General features: G+C 37.4%; 1 protein-coding gene across 1 annotated transcript; it reads left to right on the top strand.

Moving 5' to 3' along the window:
• The first annotated feature begins 15,068 nt into the window (after nucleotides 1–15,068).
• LOC110713292 (probable cyclin-dependent serine/threonine-protein kinase DDB_G0292550) lies at nucleotides 15,069–16,508 on the top strand. Its single transcript, XM_021891751.1, has 2 exons — nucleotides 15,069–15,203; nucleotides 15,645–16,508. Exons 1-2 carry the CDS (start codon nucleotides 15,069–15,071, stop codon nucleotides 16,506–16,508), a joined length of 999 nt encoding a protein of 332 aa, XP_021747443.1.
• Nucleotides 16,509–17,206: the final 698 nt, after the last annotated feature.

Here is a 17,206-nt window from a genome sequence, read left to right as displayed (position 1 = left end):
ATTCTTGCCGGATTTGAACAAATTTGATAACCCTATGGTGCACACGCATACCTCACCCGCGCGCACGCACCATAGGTGTCGGAGATTTTGGCATAATTTTTAGCATTTGGTAATGAATTTTAGAGCCCTCCCGAGCTGCCTGTGGTGCACGCGCACCAGGCCTTGCACGTACGCACCACAGAGGCTACCCGCGGGCGCGGGTGTCTACATTTCAAAACCTCTAAATCCGAGCAGGAACTCTCCGAGGGCAGGCCGCGGCTACCTGCGTGCGCGGGTTGGCTGGCGTGGGCGCGAAGAATTTGAGAGAGGGCGTGGCTTTCTGGTGCATACGCACCATGGGCCTTCGCGCACGCACCAGCCGCTAGTCCCTTATAACCCCAAAACGCACCCCCCTTATTCCTCCCATCTTTCCCACCTTCATTCACTCCTACAACCATATATCATCTCTTGCAAAATCAAACATATTGCACCTATTTTGTTTTCATTTCAACATCAAATACAATTAACACATCAAATTTTCGAATTTAAACCCAAAAAATTTCTGCTTTTCTAACCCAAATTCTAAAATTTTGGGGCTTTTTCGAATTCATGATGTTTTATGTTGAGGTTTGGAACTTGTTTTTGGGGGTTCTATTTGTTCTTAAATCTTGATTTTGGGAAATTTGCAAGTATTTCAAGGATTCATTGAGGTATAATTTCTTTTTTTCTAGTCATCTTCTTCCTCATTGTTTAAGCTTGAAACTCTTGTTTTGCTTTCATGGTAGAACTCCATTGTTAGTTCTTTTAACTTGTAATTTGTGTTGAATGATGTCATTGAGTGTTGAATTGGAGCTTTTTCATGATAAATTTGTATAATTTGATTGAATACTTGAATCACTAATGTTGGTTATTTTCACTCTCATGGGTATTCTTTAAGATGGTTTTATCTCTTTGACAATTCAATGATTGAGATTATTTTGCTCAATTAGATTCTTGATGTAGTCTCTTATGTTCAATTTTTCCTTTAATCCATGCTTACTTGCTTCAAATTTATGATTTTAGATTAATGGCATTGTTCATATATATCCATCTCATGCTTCTATTTTGAGATTATTTCATTTGTGCTTGATTCTTGAGCAATTATTTATGCTTATTCTTGAACTATGACAAATGTTAAGTCTTGCTCATGAGTTGTTTTCCTTCTTGTAGATGGCCCTACTCCTTCAAAAGAAGCGGGAAAGATCAAGTTCAAACAAACCTAGGCATGTTGTTCGACCTCCACATGAGGTTGAAGAAACATATGGCATTGAATTTTCTAAAGAATCACATTGGGATTGTTTTAAGCGTCTATCCAAGAGGAAGCTAAGACTAACAAGATTCTACGATCAAGCAACAACCAAGTTTCTCGGAATAGATGAGGACGTTCGTCTTCTTGCAGAGGGCCTTGATCTTTTAGAGTTTTTAGATTTGAGTGCCCCTACTTATGCTAGGGTGACCTATGATTTCTTTCTTCTCTTGAAGTTATCCAAGAACCGAATGCAAATTCCTCAATGATTTTGAGTTTCCATCTTTTAAAAAATGATCACTCATTGACGAATTCTTAACTATGTTCATATTTTAAGTTTCCTTGGGCCGAATATGCGGATCATTGTATTTATCCGGCACATAGTCAAATGGTAAGTGATCCTGGATATGATGAGCAACGTTGGTGGAGAAGTATCTCAGAGGAAGGAAAGTATGACCCTCAAACTTCCAAGTCCGCTTCCATGATTCATATGGCTATGCGGTATATTTCAACCGTATCCTCACTTACGCTCTTTGCTCCAAGGAATCTTTGGGAGCTATCTCCCGAGAGGAGCTTTGGTTGTTGTAGGTAACCCACCAAAACGACTTTGAGCTTGAGTGGTTGATTTCGCGGAGCATTTGATCAATCAATTATTAGATATCCGTGATGGAGTTAGCCTATCGCGGTGCATCCAATTGGGAGGATGTATTCTATCCTAGCTCTTTGCATTAATGAAGACTATAAGACTTTGTTAGATGAGCTTCCCGAAATTATCGATCTTCGAGAAAAATCTCCTTCTCATTTCCTCAACATCTCCGCCCTTGTGAACCAAAAATTCCTCGATCGAACTAGAAAGGACGATGTTTTCATTTGGAAAGTTTCTCAGATTAAGGAATTGTTCCTAATCCCATGCAAAAAGGTAACTACTCGACCTATGGAGAGGCCGCTTAACCAATGTCTTCTCATCGAATGCTCATACTCTTCCCTCGATTGAGTCGGGAGGTACATCTATTCCTTCTCCCTCTCTCACTCCTTTTACTTTTGATTTGTCAACAATTCATGCTAGGCTTGATTCTATTGCTAATGTGTTATACTCCATGCCTTCTATGCAAGACCCTTATCTTGGTTATGACTATCATACATATCAATTTTACGATTTACATGTTCGGAGGGGAGAGATTGAGCCCTATGTGAATTACCCGTATCTTCCGGTACGACAAGGACCTGTCCTTCAATGGGAGCCTTTTGATCCTACCGTGGGTCCTAGGCCTTGTTACCCTTATTGGGAGGGCCCTCAAATTAACCCTAGTTCTATCATAGGAACTACCCCGGGCTCTTACGACTATAGGCGGTTCGGTGGTTGTTATTATGCATATGATCCGGCTAATCATTCGCCCTTTCCGGACCCCGAGACTCTTGGTAGGTGGGGTAGGTCGGGTGAGCCAGTATTAGATGATTGGTCTCATTATTTTGAGGTTGATAGAATTAGGAGGGAAAGTAGGTTAAGGGGTAAGGCTCCCATGGAGGTGAGTGAGATGGATAGCTCTATTCATATGATGGAGGCCGGTGAGTGGTGTTCTCATTCTACCCCTTACCATAGTGCTGAGTGATACTACGATGGCTACCCCCCTTCTTATGTGCTTTATATGATGTTTCTTTGTTGCCTTTATGTTTTTAGGTTTAGAATTAAGGGGGTAGTCCATTTCGAGCTTGGGGGTGTTTTATGTCGTTTTTTAATGTGCTTCACCATTTCCCCCTTGCTTTTAAATTTCATTCCTGGTCTCATATGCTTCTAGTATTGAACTCTATGTCTTTCGGTTTTATGATGAGGATGCTGTGCTTCTGCTGATTTCTCTGCCCGATTATTGGTTTTGTTGTTTATTTCGCTAATCGTTGTCTGCTGTGTTTCTCTATGTCTCTGTTGTAATGATTCCTGATTATGATTGTTTGTTATCTTGACTCTTGATACTGCTTCAGTCTGATAATTATGCTTTCTTTACTTATTTGATTCTATTTCTGTTACTATTATTATTATTTGCTTTTTCTTTATTTTCATGCATTTTATTTTTACTTTTCTTCCTTTCTTTTGTATTGAAGTGACTAACAATTTTCTTTGTATATAGCTCTTTATTTCTCACCTTGCTCTATTTTTTATGCTTTGGATTTCAACGATTCATAATGGTGCTCCTCCGCCTTGCTTCTTGTAGCATAGCTTTGGCGCCTGGTGAGATCTTTCTATTTCTCTTATTTTTCTTTTATTGGATGTTCTGATTAGGATTAGTTTTAGAATGAGTTGATCGCTCGAGGATGTTTGCCTTGTAACACCTAGCGTGTTTGGGGTCATTGGCGTTGTTGCCAAATGACTGCTTGTTTGACGATTGGTATTACTTGTGATTGCTTTCATTCTTGTGCTTTTATCTCTTTATTTTGATTTTTAGTTCTTTTCTTTCTTTAAAATAATTTTTTTTCATTTTTGAGGCTATACTTTTCTTTTTTATTGTTTAGCTCTTATCTTTGGACATTCTATAATTCAGAATTTTGCCTTTGAGTGTATGCTTTCCTATGTTTTATCGCTGTGCATGCTTTGAGAGTATTTACGGTTGACTCTAGGATATGGTATGTTAAGGTAGCAGTTTAGACCTATTGGGGCCTTGAAGCTGGATTCTTTTGGTTTGTGGTAAGACGGAGTTGCTTTCTTTGGTGTATTTGACAACTTTAGTAAGTTTTTGCTACAACTGTTTGAAGATTTTTCTTATTCAAGCCTCCATAATATTTTGATTGTGCGGCGTGGATCCTTGAACTGTGCATACCTAATCTTGAATCTTAACTCATAATTCTCAAACACGAGACCGAACGTACTAGGAAGGACAAAGGCAACTTTTTGGGGTGGTAATTTTTCTTTTTTAGGATTTTCTTTCATTTTAGTTCATTGGGATTACATTTGCCTGCTTGCTAACCATTTGAGCCTTTCCCCTTCTTTTCAAGCACCATCTTTAGAACTTTGAGCATTTTGTTTCTTTTTGTTCCATTTTTGGTTTTGTGAAGCAAATGGTTATGTTTTTGGAGTTTATGGTGTAAAAGGTTGGATATTGGTTAAATTTGTAAGCAAGCTCGTCTTTTGTAAATATTGTGAATAATGGCAAATGAATGATGGAAAAATCCATCCAAATAAAAAAAAAACGGCAAGGACATAATAAATGCAAAATTGAAAAAGCCGTCCAAAATTAAAGAGGTAAGGACAACTGCTTTGAAAGAATTGAAAAAAAAAAGTGAAAATGAGATTCTAAAATATTTTGATGTGATTCTTTTCCCTTTTCAAGCATTAAGGACAATGCTTCCTTTTAGCTTGGGGGAGAATTTTTTACGCTTTTTGTATATATGCTTGTGGATATAGCATTGAATAAGCTTGGGGGTATTAGTTTGTTTTTGTTTAGTGACTTCTTGGTTTTGGTGTCGAGGTTTGGCCAATATTTCTTCTTAACCTAGGTGTACCACCAAATTCTAAATTTTAGGCCTACCCCTAACCTTTTTCCCTTACATTACAACCTTTGGGAAAGTCCTTTCGACCTGGTGGTTGAGTTATATATCGAGGGAGGGCATTATGAGTTAAAGCGTAAGGAGAGGGGATGCAAAGTTAAGATGTCGAGAGAGAAAGTTCATCTTTGAGTGAGGTTGAGATTGAGAAACCTAGTGAGATGAGAGTGGAGAAAGAAATTGTGAAACCCAAGCTTCTTTATCACATAAATTCTTGAGACACAAGTTAGATGAACAATTTGGAAGATTTTTGGACATGCTTAAGCAACTTCACCTTTCTCTAAAATTTACCGAAGTTGTCACCCAAATGCCCAACTATGAAAAATTCCTCAAAGACATTTTGAGCGGTAGGTGGACTTGTGATGTTGTAAAGAGTGTGAAATTGACAGAGAATTGAAGTGAAATTATAATGAACAAGATGCCACCTAAGCTAAAAGACCCAAGAAACTTTTCCATTTCTTGTGCCTTTTACAAAATGCAAATTGAGAATGCCTTAAGTGACCTAGGTGCTAGTGTTAGCCTTATGCCATATTCGGTATATTAAAGACTTGAGCTAGGGGAACTCTTACCAACTAACATCACTTTGCAATTGGCCGATAGGTCAATTAAGATTCCTAAGGGTAAGGTGGAGGATGTTCCTTTCAAGGTTGGGAAATTTGTAATTCTGGTGGATTTTGTTGTGCTTGAGATGGACGAAGATGCTAGCAATCCTATCATTCTAGGGAGACCATTTCTTGCTACTTCGGGTGCTATGATGGATGTGAAGAGTGCTAAAATTTCACTCAAAGTAGGGGACGAGGTGATAAAATTCGACTTGAATGATCATATGAAGTATCCAAAGTTCCTCCCTAGAAAATTACATGTTGATTGATCCTCTAGATCATGTTGTATCTTACATGCGTGAGAAATTTCTCACTTCTAATGATGCTATGATCTTGACAATGTTTTGTTGAATAAGGAAAAGATAGGTGCTCCTAGCAAGGAGATGGCTTTGTATGAAGATGTGCTCAACGGAGGCCTTGAGGATGTTAAAGAGCAAATGTGTATGAGCATTTCTAGCCAAGAAGTGTTGCAAGTGGCAATAACAAAGGAAGGTAAAGGTGTTCCAATGGTTGATCTAAAACCTCTTCCATTACACCTTAGGTATGAATTATTAGGACCCAACTCTACCTTTCCCATGACTGTTAGCTCTTCTTTGAGTGAGCGCCAAGCTCATGAGTTGTGTGGTGTTTTAAGAAAGCATCATGGTGATTTGGGTTATACCATTGATGACCTTAAAGGTATAAGCCCCGCTTAATGTACACATCACATAACCCTTGAGGAGGGTGATGTACCTTCTATTGAGAGGCAACGAAAGCTACATCCCCAAATGGTAGGGGTAGTGAAAAAGGAGATTACTAAACTTTTGGATGCGGGAATTATATTCCCCATCTCGAGTTCTAGGTGGGTTTCTCCCGTTCATGTTGTCCCAAAGAAGGGAGGTATGACCGTCGTCAAGAATGAGAAGGGTAAGTTCATTTCGACGAGGACCGTCACGGGATGGAGGATGTGTATAGACTATAGACGTCTAAACACATCTACCATGAAAGATCATTTTCTCCTTCCTTTTATTGATCAAATGCTTGAGAGACTAACAAGGCACAAATTTTATTGTTTTCTTGATGGGTATTCAGGATTCTTCCAAATCCCTATGCACCCGGAGGACCAAGAGAAAACAACCTTCACTTGTCCATATGGTACATTTGCCTATTGGAGAATGTCGTTTGGCCTTTGTAATGCTCCTACAACATTTCAAAGATGCATGATGAGTATATTTGGAGATATGTTGGAGGAGGAGATGGAGGTGTTTATGAACAATTTCTCCGTATGAGGTGTTTCATTTGAGGCATGCCTTGAAAACCTTAAGAAATGTCTTGCAAGGTGTGAGAAGGTGAACTTGGTCTGAAATTGAGAGAAATGTCATTAAATGGTGGAGGAAGGCATAGTTTTAGGCCATAAGATTTCTCATAAGGGGATAAAAGTGGACAAAGCGAAGGTTGGGGTTATTGAGAAACTTCCACCTCTGGTCAATGTGAAAGGAGTGTGATCTTTCTTAGGACATGCCGAGTTTTATAGAAGATCCATCAAGGATTTCTCGCTCATTGCAAAGCCCCTTAATGATCTTCTTAAAAAGGATGCCGAGTTTGTATTTGATGATAAGTGTTTGGAGGCATTCAATAAGTTGAAGAAGGCTCTAATCTCTACTCTTATTGTTCAATCCCCAAGATGGGATTTACCTTTTTAGTTGATGTGCGACGCGAGTGATTAGGCAATTGGAGGTGTCTTGGGTCAAATAACGGAAAGAAGCTTCATGTGATCTATTATATGTCCAATACTCTAAATGGAGCTCAACGAAATTACAGTACAACAAAAAAGGAATTCTTGGTTATTGTTCATGCTTTTGAGAAGTTCCATTGTTATTTTTTGGGTTCCAAGACCATTGTCTTCATGAATCATGCGGTTCTCAAGTACCTTTTTTGCCAAGAAAGATCCCAAGCCTAGGTTGATCCGGTGGTACTCGAACTTCAAACCTTTGATATTGGGATTAGGGATAAGAGAGGAGCGAAAAATTATGTGGCGGACCATCTCTCACGCGTAGCGGATTCTCAAATTCATGATGATGGTTCTCCAATTGAGGATAGGATGCGTGATGACTTCTTATATGCTATTAAGGCAAAGGAGCTCCCATGGTTTACCGACTTAGTGAACTTTCTTGCATGTGGGCAGTTTCCACCTTCCTTTTCTAAGAATCAATGAAAGAAGAGAGAGGTAAGACACTATGTGTGGGATGATCCCATCTGATATAAGCGAGAGGTCAATGGCTTACGTAGACGTTGTGTTCCAAATGAATAGGTTCCTAGTGTTGTGAAAATTTGCCACTCAGATCCGAGTGGTGGCCATATGGGTGTCTCTAAAATCGCTACTAAGATTCTTCAAAGCGGTTTATGATGGCCACATCCCTCAAGGATTCATGGGGCTTGGTTAAGACATGCGACCGTTGTCAACAAGTAGGGAATATCTCTAAGCGAAATGAGATGCCTCAACACACTATATTTGAGTTGGAAGTGTTTGATGTGTGGGGTATCAATTTTATGTGAACGTTTCCCTTGTCATTTGGAAATCAATATATCCTTTTGGCAATTGATATTGTATTTAAATAGGTTGAGGCCATTTCCTCCCCAACTAATGACTACAAGGTTGTAATGAAGCTGTTCAAGAAGGTAATTTTTCCAAGGTTTGGTGTACCAAATGCGGTGATAAGCGATAATAGTTCTCATTTTAATCACCATGCCTTTCAAAAGATGTGTGCGAAAGCATGGATTCCATTAATGATTTGGCCTTCCATGTCATCCCCAATCAAGCGGCCAAGTGGAGGTTTCTAATTGTCAAATCAAGTTAATCCTTTAAAAGATGATTGCACGAAATCGGGAGGATTGGTTGGAAAAGTTGGATGATTCTGTTTGGGCCTATAGAATGACTTTCAAGACACCTATAGGTACCACTTTACACCACCTAGTCTATGGAAAATCACGCCATCTCCTGGTAGAGCTTGAACACCGTGCTTTGTGGGCAATTAAGAAGATAAACTTTGGTTTCGCAAGTTCGGGGAGAAAAGGTGGTTAGATCATCATGAGCTAGAGGAGCTTCAACTTGATGCATACGATTGTGCTGGTATATACAAAACTCATTCCAAGGAAACTCATGACAAGCTTATCGAGAAGAAAGAGTTTTATGTTGGCGGTAAATTTATTCTCTACAATTCAAAAATGAAATTGTTTCTTGGAAAGCTCACGTCAAGATGGAGCGGTCCCAATTTGGTTAAGAATGTATTTCACATATTACTTCTCCGATAACCACCTTAATAGGTGGAGGACGTCGAGCTATGACGTTAAACAAGCACTACCCGGGAGGCAACCCTGTTTTCTTACCTTTTTCCTTTGATTTTTTAATTCTCTTTATTTCTTTTATCTTTCAGAACTTTTCTTATTTTTCTTTATTTTTGTTTGTGTTCTTGATTTTAGGTACCTTGAGATTAGATCAATGAAAATTTCCAACAATTTTGGTGTTAATTCAAGGTTTCATGAGGTTTGGTTAAACTTAGGTGAAGGAGTTTGTTGGGGTTATATGCTTTCTTGTTTGCATTTTCATTGATTTTCTACTCATTTTCGAGTGAGTTTTAAATTATTTTTGTGTATTTTTTAAGCACACGATCATGATGCTTGATAGCGCCGATGAGAGCACAAGCACGAGAGCATGTTCAAGGGCAAAAATTTCTCCCCCTAACCTTTATTTGGTGCGCACGCATCATGGGTTGCGTGCACGCACCATAGGGATCAGGAATTTTGGCCCCTTTTTGAAGAATTTTGATGATTTTTAAACCCCCCCCATCACCCCTAGTGCGCACGCACCACACTACCTGCGCGCGTGCACCAAAGGGGTCAGAGTTTTGGTTTATTTTTGGTACTTTGCAGGCCCGAGCAAAGCCCCCGTGCTGTAGCTAGTGCCCACGCACCAGCCACATAAGCTATCCGACTCTTTTTCGTGCCCCTTCCTTCCCAAAACTCCCGTATTCACTCCTTTTCTCTCTCCCCGACCTCCCCCTCATTCTTCTATTCTCTTATCTCTCGTCAAAACCATTCAAATCCTTTGCAAATTTAAGCAAATTCATCTTTTATTTTCAATTCTTCAGAAAATTACATAAAAGCTCAATAAAATCTTGTAAAAACAACAAAAAAATCTTACAATTTTCGATTTTAATTTCAAAAATTTGGGCTAAATTTGAATTTTTGAGGGTTTGTCTTGGTGCTTGGAACTTGTCTTCGGGTTTTCTAATTGTTCTTTATTATTCAATTTGTGCCATTTTCAAGTAATTCAAAGCTTCTTTGAGGTATAATTTCTCACTTTCTAGTCATCTTCTTCCTCATTTTAGAAGCTTGAAACCCTTGTTATTGCTTTCATGGTAGAACTCCATTGTTTGTTCTTTTGACTTGTAATTTGTGTTAAATGATGTTATTAAATGTTGAATTGAAGGTTTTTCATGTTGAATTTGTTTACCTTGCTTGAATACTTGAATCACCATTGTTGGTCATTTTCTCTCTCATGGGTATTCTGTATGATAACTATATTTCTTTGATAATTTAATGTTTTGAGATTATTTTGCTCATTTTGATTCATGATTTTGTCTCTGTGTTCAACTTTGCCTTTAACTGATGCCTAGTTGCTTTAAACTTATGTTTCTATATTGATGGCTTTGTTCATATGTGACCATTTCTTGCTTCATTTTTAGGTAAATTACATTTGTGCTTGATTCTTGAGTAATCTTATGCATATTCTTGAATAATGATAATTGTAAATGAATTGCTCATGAAAGGCTTTGCTTCTTGTAGATGGCTCCTATCCACCAAAAGAAGCGGGAAAGATCAAGTTCAAGCAAAGCTAGGCATGTTGTTCCACCTCCTCTCGAGGTGGTAGAAACATACGACATTGAATTCTCTAAGGACTTACATTAGGATCGGTTCAAGCAACTATTTAAGCGGAAGCTCAAGTCAACAAGATTCTACAATCAAACAACAACCCAGCTTCTCGGAATTAATGATGATGTTCGCTACCTTGCCAAGAACCTCGGTCTCTTAGAGTTCTTGGATTTGAGCGCCCCTACCTATTCTAGGGTTACCTTTGAATTTCTATCATCCCTTACAGTGGTCCAAGAAATAAGTGGTGATGACTCCTCAAGGACTTTAACTTTCAACCTTTTCAATATTGATCATAAATTGACGGAGTCATGTAATACCCCGTATTTTTATACGTATTTTATTTAAAGAATGTATTTTATAAAGTATTAAAATAGTTGTAATTATTTTAATTAAAGTATTTTAATTAAAGTATTTTAATTAATATTATTATTAAAGGAAAGTTTATTTAATTATTTTATTTAAAAGTTAGGGTTTTATTTTAGAAAAGTTTGATTTTCAACAAGTTTTATTAGGGAAGGAATTAGGAAAACCTAAAAGAGGAAAGTTTAGGGAAGAGGGTTAGTAGAGAAGGGGTATAAATATCCCACTTATGAGGCAAATCAAACTTTGCCCAGAGTGGAGAAAACCCAAGGTAAACTTCTCTCTCTCCTCCTTATTTTTCTTTCTTCTTCTTTTTCCCCTTCCCCTTATTTTTTTTGGGCTGCCCTTCTCCCTCACCACCGCTGCCAGCCACCGACAGCTGGTGGCCGCCGCTGCTAGCAGAGCAAGCCGCCGGCAGCAGGCAGCCGTTGCCGCCAGCAGCCGGTGGTGGCTGCCGTTCTTCCTCCTCTTTTCCCCCCTTTCTTTTTTCGAACTATATATATATATAAAAAAAAACTTAGCTTTCTTATTTTTAATTTAACCTATGCTTAGATCTAATTATAATTTATGAGTTTTGGGATTTAATTTTGATGTTTGATAATTTTAATTGTATGAATTAATTTTCAGATTTGGTTTTTAATTAAAAAGCCCCAATTTTTGAAACCCTAGGTTCTTGTTTCATGATTTATTGAATGGTTATGATGTATAATAGGGTAGGCCTTTGTTTTAAGTGTTTTAAAACCAAATTACAGCAAGTTTTAAGTATAATAAAGTGCAGAAATTTTATGTAGAACACTTAATATTGGGTTTCTTGAAGAAATTTTAATTACCCACTAATTGGGACTTAATTTAGAGTGTTTTAAATATAATTTCAGCTTATTCTAATTAATTTATGAAGGGTTTTAAAATAATATATATTGCTGGAAATTTGTTTAGAGTGAATATTAATACTATATTATGGATGTAATGTGTAGGAGACTTTGAAGTAAGCGATCTCTACTAGTTGTGGCAGTTTTAATAACGTACTTAAGGTACGTTCGCGTACTTAGCATATTTTGATGATGTAGAATCATGCTAGGTTTAATTTCAATCAATTACAAGTAGTATCATGCTAAGGTTTATGTATTGAGTTGTGAATTATTGGTGTTGGTGATTGAATTGTGAAGCATGAATTATTTGTGATGGTTTCTGGATTGGAAAATTATATTTTGGCATGATTATATGGACTACATATTTATTTATGGCATGATAGAGAGCATGTTTAATTAAACTAATTGTTTAATTATGTTTGGAATATTGAAAAGAAATTTTATTATGGTTCATATATTTTTATTGATGCTTTAAGCATGAGAAATGAGCTATATAAGTGTCTATGTACACAAGGAATAAATTGTATGTTGGTGCCTTTGTGCACTTAAGGTGTTTTTAACACCGAGGGATAGGATTTTTGGCGCTTTATGCGTTTAAGGTGTCTTTGACACTGAGGTAGAATTAAAAAGGGTTCAACATTAAATATTATGTGGTCACTAAATATTCAAGAATTAAATTGGTATGTTTGAGTGATTGAATTATTATTGATGATAGAATTGTTATGCTTTGAGGGTCATCACTAAGTCTAATAATATGTAAATAACGTAAAGTGAAAGAGATTACGCACCAAAACTCTTGGAACGTATATACCTTGAGTATGAACATATGGGGGGAGTTATGTGACTTTATATTTGATCATAACTTCTAACGGAGTACAGGACGTTGTATATTCCTTTTTATTATTATTATGCGCTGGAATTCCGCCACCTATGTGTGGCACAGGTTTGTTGCTGGCACGGTTAGCTCCCGTGTCAGTTAACCTCAATTTATTGGGGGAGGTATAGTTGGAAACCCGTTCGATGCGTAATCAACGCTAAATGAATTATTTAGTGTATAAGTTAAAGTGTCTTGTTGATTGTTGTGTGTGCTTGTAAACAGGTGCAATGAGGTAAGTGTGTGTGATGATAGGAGAATGCATGTTAATGTGTTTGATTACACTTATGTACTCAGCTTTGCTGATTGTGTGTGTTGTTTGTGTCTGTCCATGTCTTTATCTTGGCCCTACGATGATCCATTTTAATGGAGAGTAGTGGGGGTAAGTAGAGATACACTTTTCAGGTATTGAAACATGTTCATGACGGGGCATGAGTGAAGAGAGAATCATGCTAGCTTCCATTAGGATATGATGTGTTTTATGCATTGAATATTTTATTATACTACTTTATGGACTAACCCAAAAGTTTGGTTGTTTCGGTTTTGAATAAGGGCCTTAAATGGTTCCAAGTTGTAGTGGATTTTATTTGACTTTGGTTTTGTTGATTTTCAACTTTACTTTCGTTGGTTTGGTTTTTAAATTGTGTTATTTAAATAGTTTTGGTTTTCAAGTCTTTCGCTGTGTATCTTTGATAGTTGCCTTAGCCGTTTTCACGGTGGCGGTAATGTCTTAGATATTCCTAAAACGTATTATAAAAAGAGTAAAGTGTGTATTTAAAGGAAAGGAATTTCTAGGGTGTTACAAAGTGGAATCAGAGCCAGGTTGAGATTTTAAATTACCACTAACCCGAAAACATTTTTTTACTGGATTTAAACTTGGCCAAGTGTTAATTTAATTATTAAACGATGATTGTTCTAATTTTATTTTATTTTATATATATATATTTATATTTTTTTTAAGGGCCAAATTTTTTTTTAATTAATTTATTTATTTAATTTTGGTCCGAATTTTTTTTTTAAGAACACTCGAATTTTTTTGTGTAAAAACAAATTTTTTTTTGTTTTTTTTTGGGCCGAAATTTGATTATTTTTGGGGGAAATATGTACACTTTATTTTTTTTATGTATTGCAGGAAGCAAGGATTAAGGTAAGTACTATGTGTTAAAAGCTTTTATTAACATGTTGGTGAGCTTGGGTAGTATAAAGAAAGGGCATATAGGCTAAGATTTAAATTTCTCCCTAAGTGCATAATTTTATTTTGAGTATCAAGCATGTGATTTGACTAGATGTTCGTTGATGACGCATGCAAAATATGTATTATTCTATGTGAACCCTAAAGATTGTATGATTGAACACTGAACTTTGTATTATTTATTTCATTTTATTTTATTTCTTTAGGGAAGGGAAATCTTTTCTAAACCTTTTCTCTACAGGATGCCAATCTTTCCTAGCAAGTTTACCCAAATAGGATCTCTCGTAAAGAAAAATAATGAACACCCCTATGACTTTGTAGAAAAGATCAGATACTTTTGTTCCTACATGAGCAATGTCCTACGAGAGAAAGTTTATGACACCCCTGATCGTATTTCGGCAATGATTGTCCATTGTCTTCAAGAGGAGCCCCCTTACTTTGCTGTCAAACAAAGATTTTCTGATTTTTATCTTCTAGGAGACATCCCAAATTACCATAAATACAGAGACTATTATGGCCAGTGGTATCCAGACTATATTTTCTTAACCAAATATCTCGTAAGGGTGGAGAAAGCTTATTGTCAGCACTTAAACCTTCCCTACCCTGACTACTACTTTGATAACCCAGCAGAGAATAATCCTCCTCCAAATCAACAACCAGAAAATTCTGCTTCTTCTTCTTCTTCTTCGTCGGGGGGTAATCCAGCAGAGAATGGAGAACAACAAGAGGGTAATAGTTCACTTATGGACATTTCTGATCCAAACCAACCTCCAACTCCAATAATTATAGATATTTCATCGGATGAGGAAGAAGAAGGGGAGTTCGTTCCAGTAGAACCTGAACCTGAATCACCTGAACCAATGGAGGAGTCAAATGATTCTAACTTCGATCCTTCAAGCTACAAGCAATCCACCGACAAAAGGGACAACGTTAAAAAGGATTAAATCTTATGACTTTCCTCGCCACGAATTCATATTCTTTATTTTAAAATTTATTTGTTATTTCAGTTTTAGCAAATAAGTGGCATGACCACATAAGTTTTTGGAACACACTTTTTATTTTAATATCTTCAGTCTATTTTAATTAAAACCTTATTTATTTCTTTGATAAATTTTTATTTATAAATTCTTTCGTTTTACAAATATTCCATTTCACACCATTATTCCAGTAATCACCATTCCAAGCAACTTATCTCCAACAAACATTTATAAACTGCAAACGTCCATGGGAATTATTTTTATATTTATTGTGATGCTTTATTAAATGCATGGTTGGTTAGCAATCAATATTAATTGATAAAGCTACATTAAGGGAATTTTTAGCAATTGCTATCCCAAATTGCTAGCTTCTAATTTTACTGTAAATGTTTAAAAAGTCGTTAGGTATATACGGGTGTTCGTTTTGAGAGCTAAACCTAGCCATTTCTAATAGTTATCCTTGTCCTATATTCAGGAGAAACCAAATGGCAGGGGAACGAAGTTCAGGTAGTGGTGGAAATGATTTGAATGATTTAGTGAGGCAATTGGCAGCGGTTGCCCAGCAATTGGCAAGGAACTCAACTGGTAACGGGGATGCTGAAGGGGAGCTCTTTAAAAAGGTGGCGCAGAGCAAGCCACCAACCTATTAGGGCGAGCCTGATCCTGTTGTGTTGGAAAATTGGTTAAGGGAATTTGAGAAACTGTTTGGAGCTGTGGGATGCCCTGAAAACTCCAAAGTGAGTTGTGCTACCTACTATCTGAGGGGTGAAGCTGACCTTTGGTGGCAACAAAACGAGGCTACCATTAGAGCATTACCTGGGTTCAACTGGACCAAATTCCAAGAAAAAGTGAGAGACAATTTTTATCCTAGCTTTTTGCAGAAGCAGAAGGCTGAGGAATTTTCAAACCTTAGGATGGACAAGATGACAGTTACGAAATATTACACCAAGTTTATTGAGTTATCCTGTTTTGGTGAAGGATCCGTCTCTACGGAGAAAGCAAAAGCTAGGAAGTTTGAGAGTGGGTTAACTACTGATCTGCAGTAGAAGGTGTGCGGGAAGGTATTTGAGACCCTGGATGAAGTATATGGAAGGGCCGCACACCTTTATGCTCTGGAAGAAAAGAAGAAGAAAGAGTTAGCTGAAATAGAAGGAAGAGAGAAAAGGAAGGAAGTGGGACAAGTTTTTGGAAACCAACAAAGAAACCAGAATGGTTTTAAGAAACAGAAGTATCACCATAACAATAACTTCCACAACAATAACAACTTCCATGGTAATAACCGTCAAGGGAACCGCAACAACAATGGAGGGGCTAGAAACAATAACCAAGGGAGTAATAAGAATGGAAGGATTTACTTCTGCAAGAGGTGTAGGAACAATCACCCTGGGAGGGATTGTGAAGGCAATTTGGTTGCTTGTCGCCCTTGCAACAACCTGGGGCATAGGGAGTATGAGTGTTACTCTAAGAATGCTAATGGGAATAAACAGAACAACTATAACTCAGGAGGAAACCAGAAGAATTTCCAAGGGAACAACAACAATTTTTCTGGGAATAAGGGAGTGCAGCAGAATGGGGTGAGAAACAGTAACACCAACAATAGTAACAGCCAGCAAAAGGGAGGAACTGCAGGGAAACTGAATGTTTTGAGTAGGCACGAGGCAGAGGCCACGAAAGATGTTATCACTGGTACTTTTTCTATTAACTCTATTCCTGTTAAAGTATTGTTTGATTCTGGTGCAACTTTTTCTTTTGTTTCTAAGGGTATTGATTCAAAACTTAAGGACTGCTTAAAAACAGTAGAGGCAGTAGATTTACCTATAACCATCCCGACAGGTGGGGTAGTTAAATGTACCAAAACTTTTAGATATGTGCCTTTAGAAATAAAGGGAAGATATTTCCGTCTGATCTTATTGAATTTGGGCTGAGCGACTTTGACCTTATCTTGGGGATGGATTGGCTGAGTAAGTATAATGCTGAGATTAGTTGTAGATCACAGAAAGTGAAGATGGTCACAAGTGGAAATGAATTAGTGACTTACTGGATGAATGGTAAAACAAAGTGCCCAAGGGTAATATCAGTGCTAAAATTAGCAAAGTACATGAAAAAGGGACATCCAGTATATTTCTGCAGAGTTAGGGATATGAACCATGAACAAGTGGCAAATCTAGGAAATATAGAAGTGGTCAACGAAACTATGGATGTGTTTCCGGAAGAGATCACTGGGATGCCACCTAAGAGGGCAATCGACTTTACCATAGATTTAGTTCTCGGAACAACCCCAATATCCAAGGCACCATATAGAATGGCACCTGCAGAATTGAGTGAATTAAAGGATCAGTTACAAGATTTGTTGGACAAAGGGTACATTAGACCAAGTGCTTCTCCTTGGGGAGCACCTGTTCTGTTTGTGAAAAAGAAGGATGGAAGTATGAGGTTGTGCATTGACTACAGGGAACTAAATAAAGTAACCATAAAGAATAAGTATCCCTTGCCAAGAATAGATGATCTGTTTGATCAGCTGAAGGATGCCACTGTGTTTTCAAAGATCGACTTGAGATCTGGGTATCACCAACTAAGGATTGCCGACGAGGACATTCCAAAAACTGCATTTAGGACAAGATAT

This window comes from Chenopodium quinoa, unplaced genomic scaffold (genome assembly GCF_001683475.1).
Source record: "Chenopodium quinoa cultivar QQ74 unplaced genomic scaffold, ASM168347v1, whole genome shotgun sequence".
Classification (NCBI taxonomy): Eukaryota; Viridiplantae; Streptophyta; class Magnoliopsida; order Caryophyllales; family Amaranthaceae; genus Chenopodium; species Chenopodium quinoa.
This window is presented reverse-complemented; position numbering and strand designations above follow the sequence as displayed.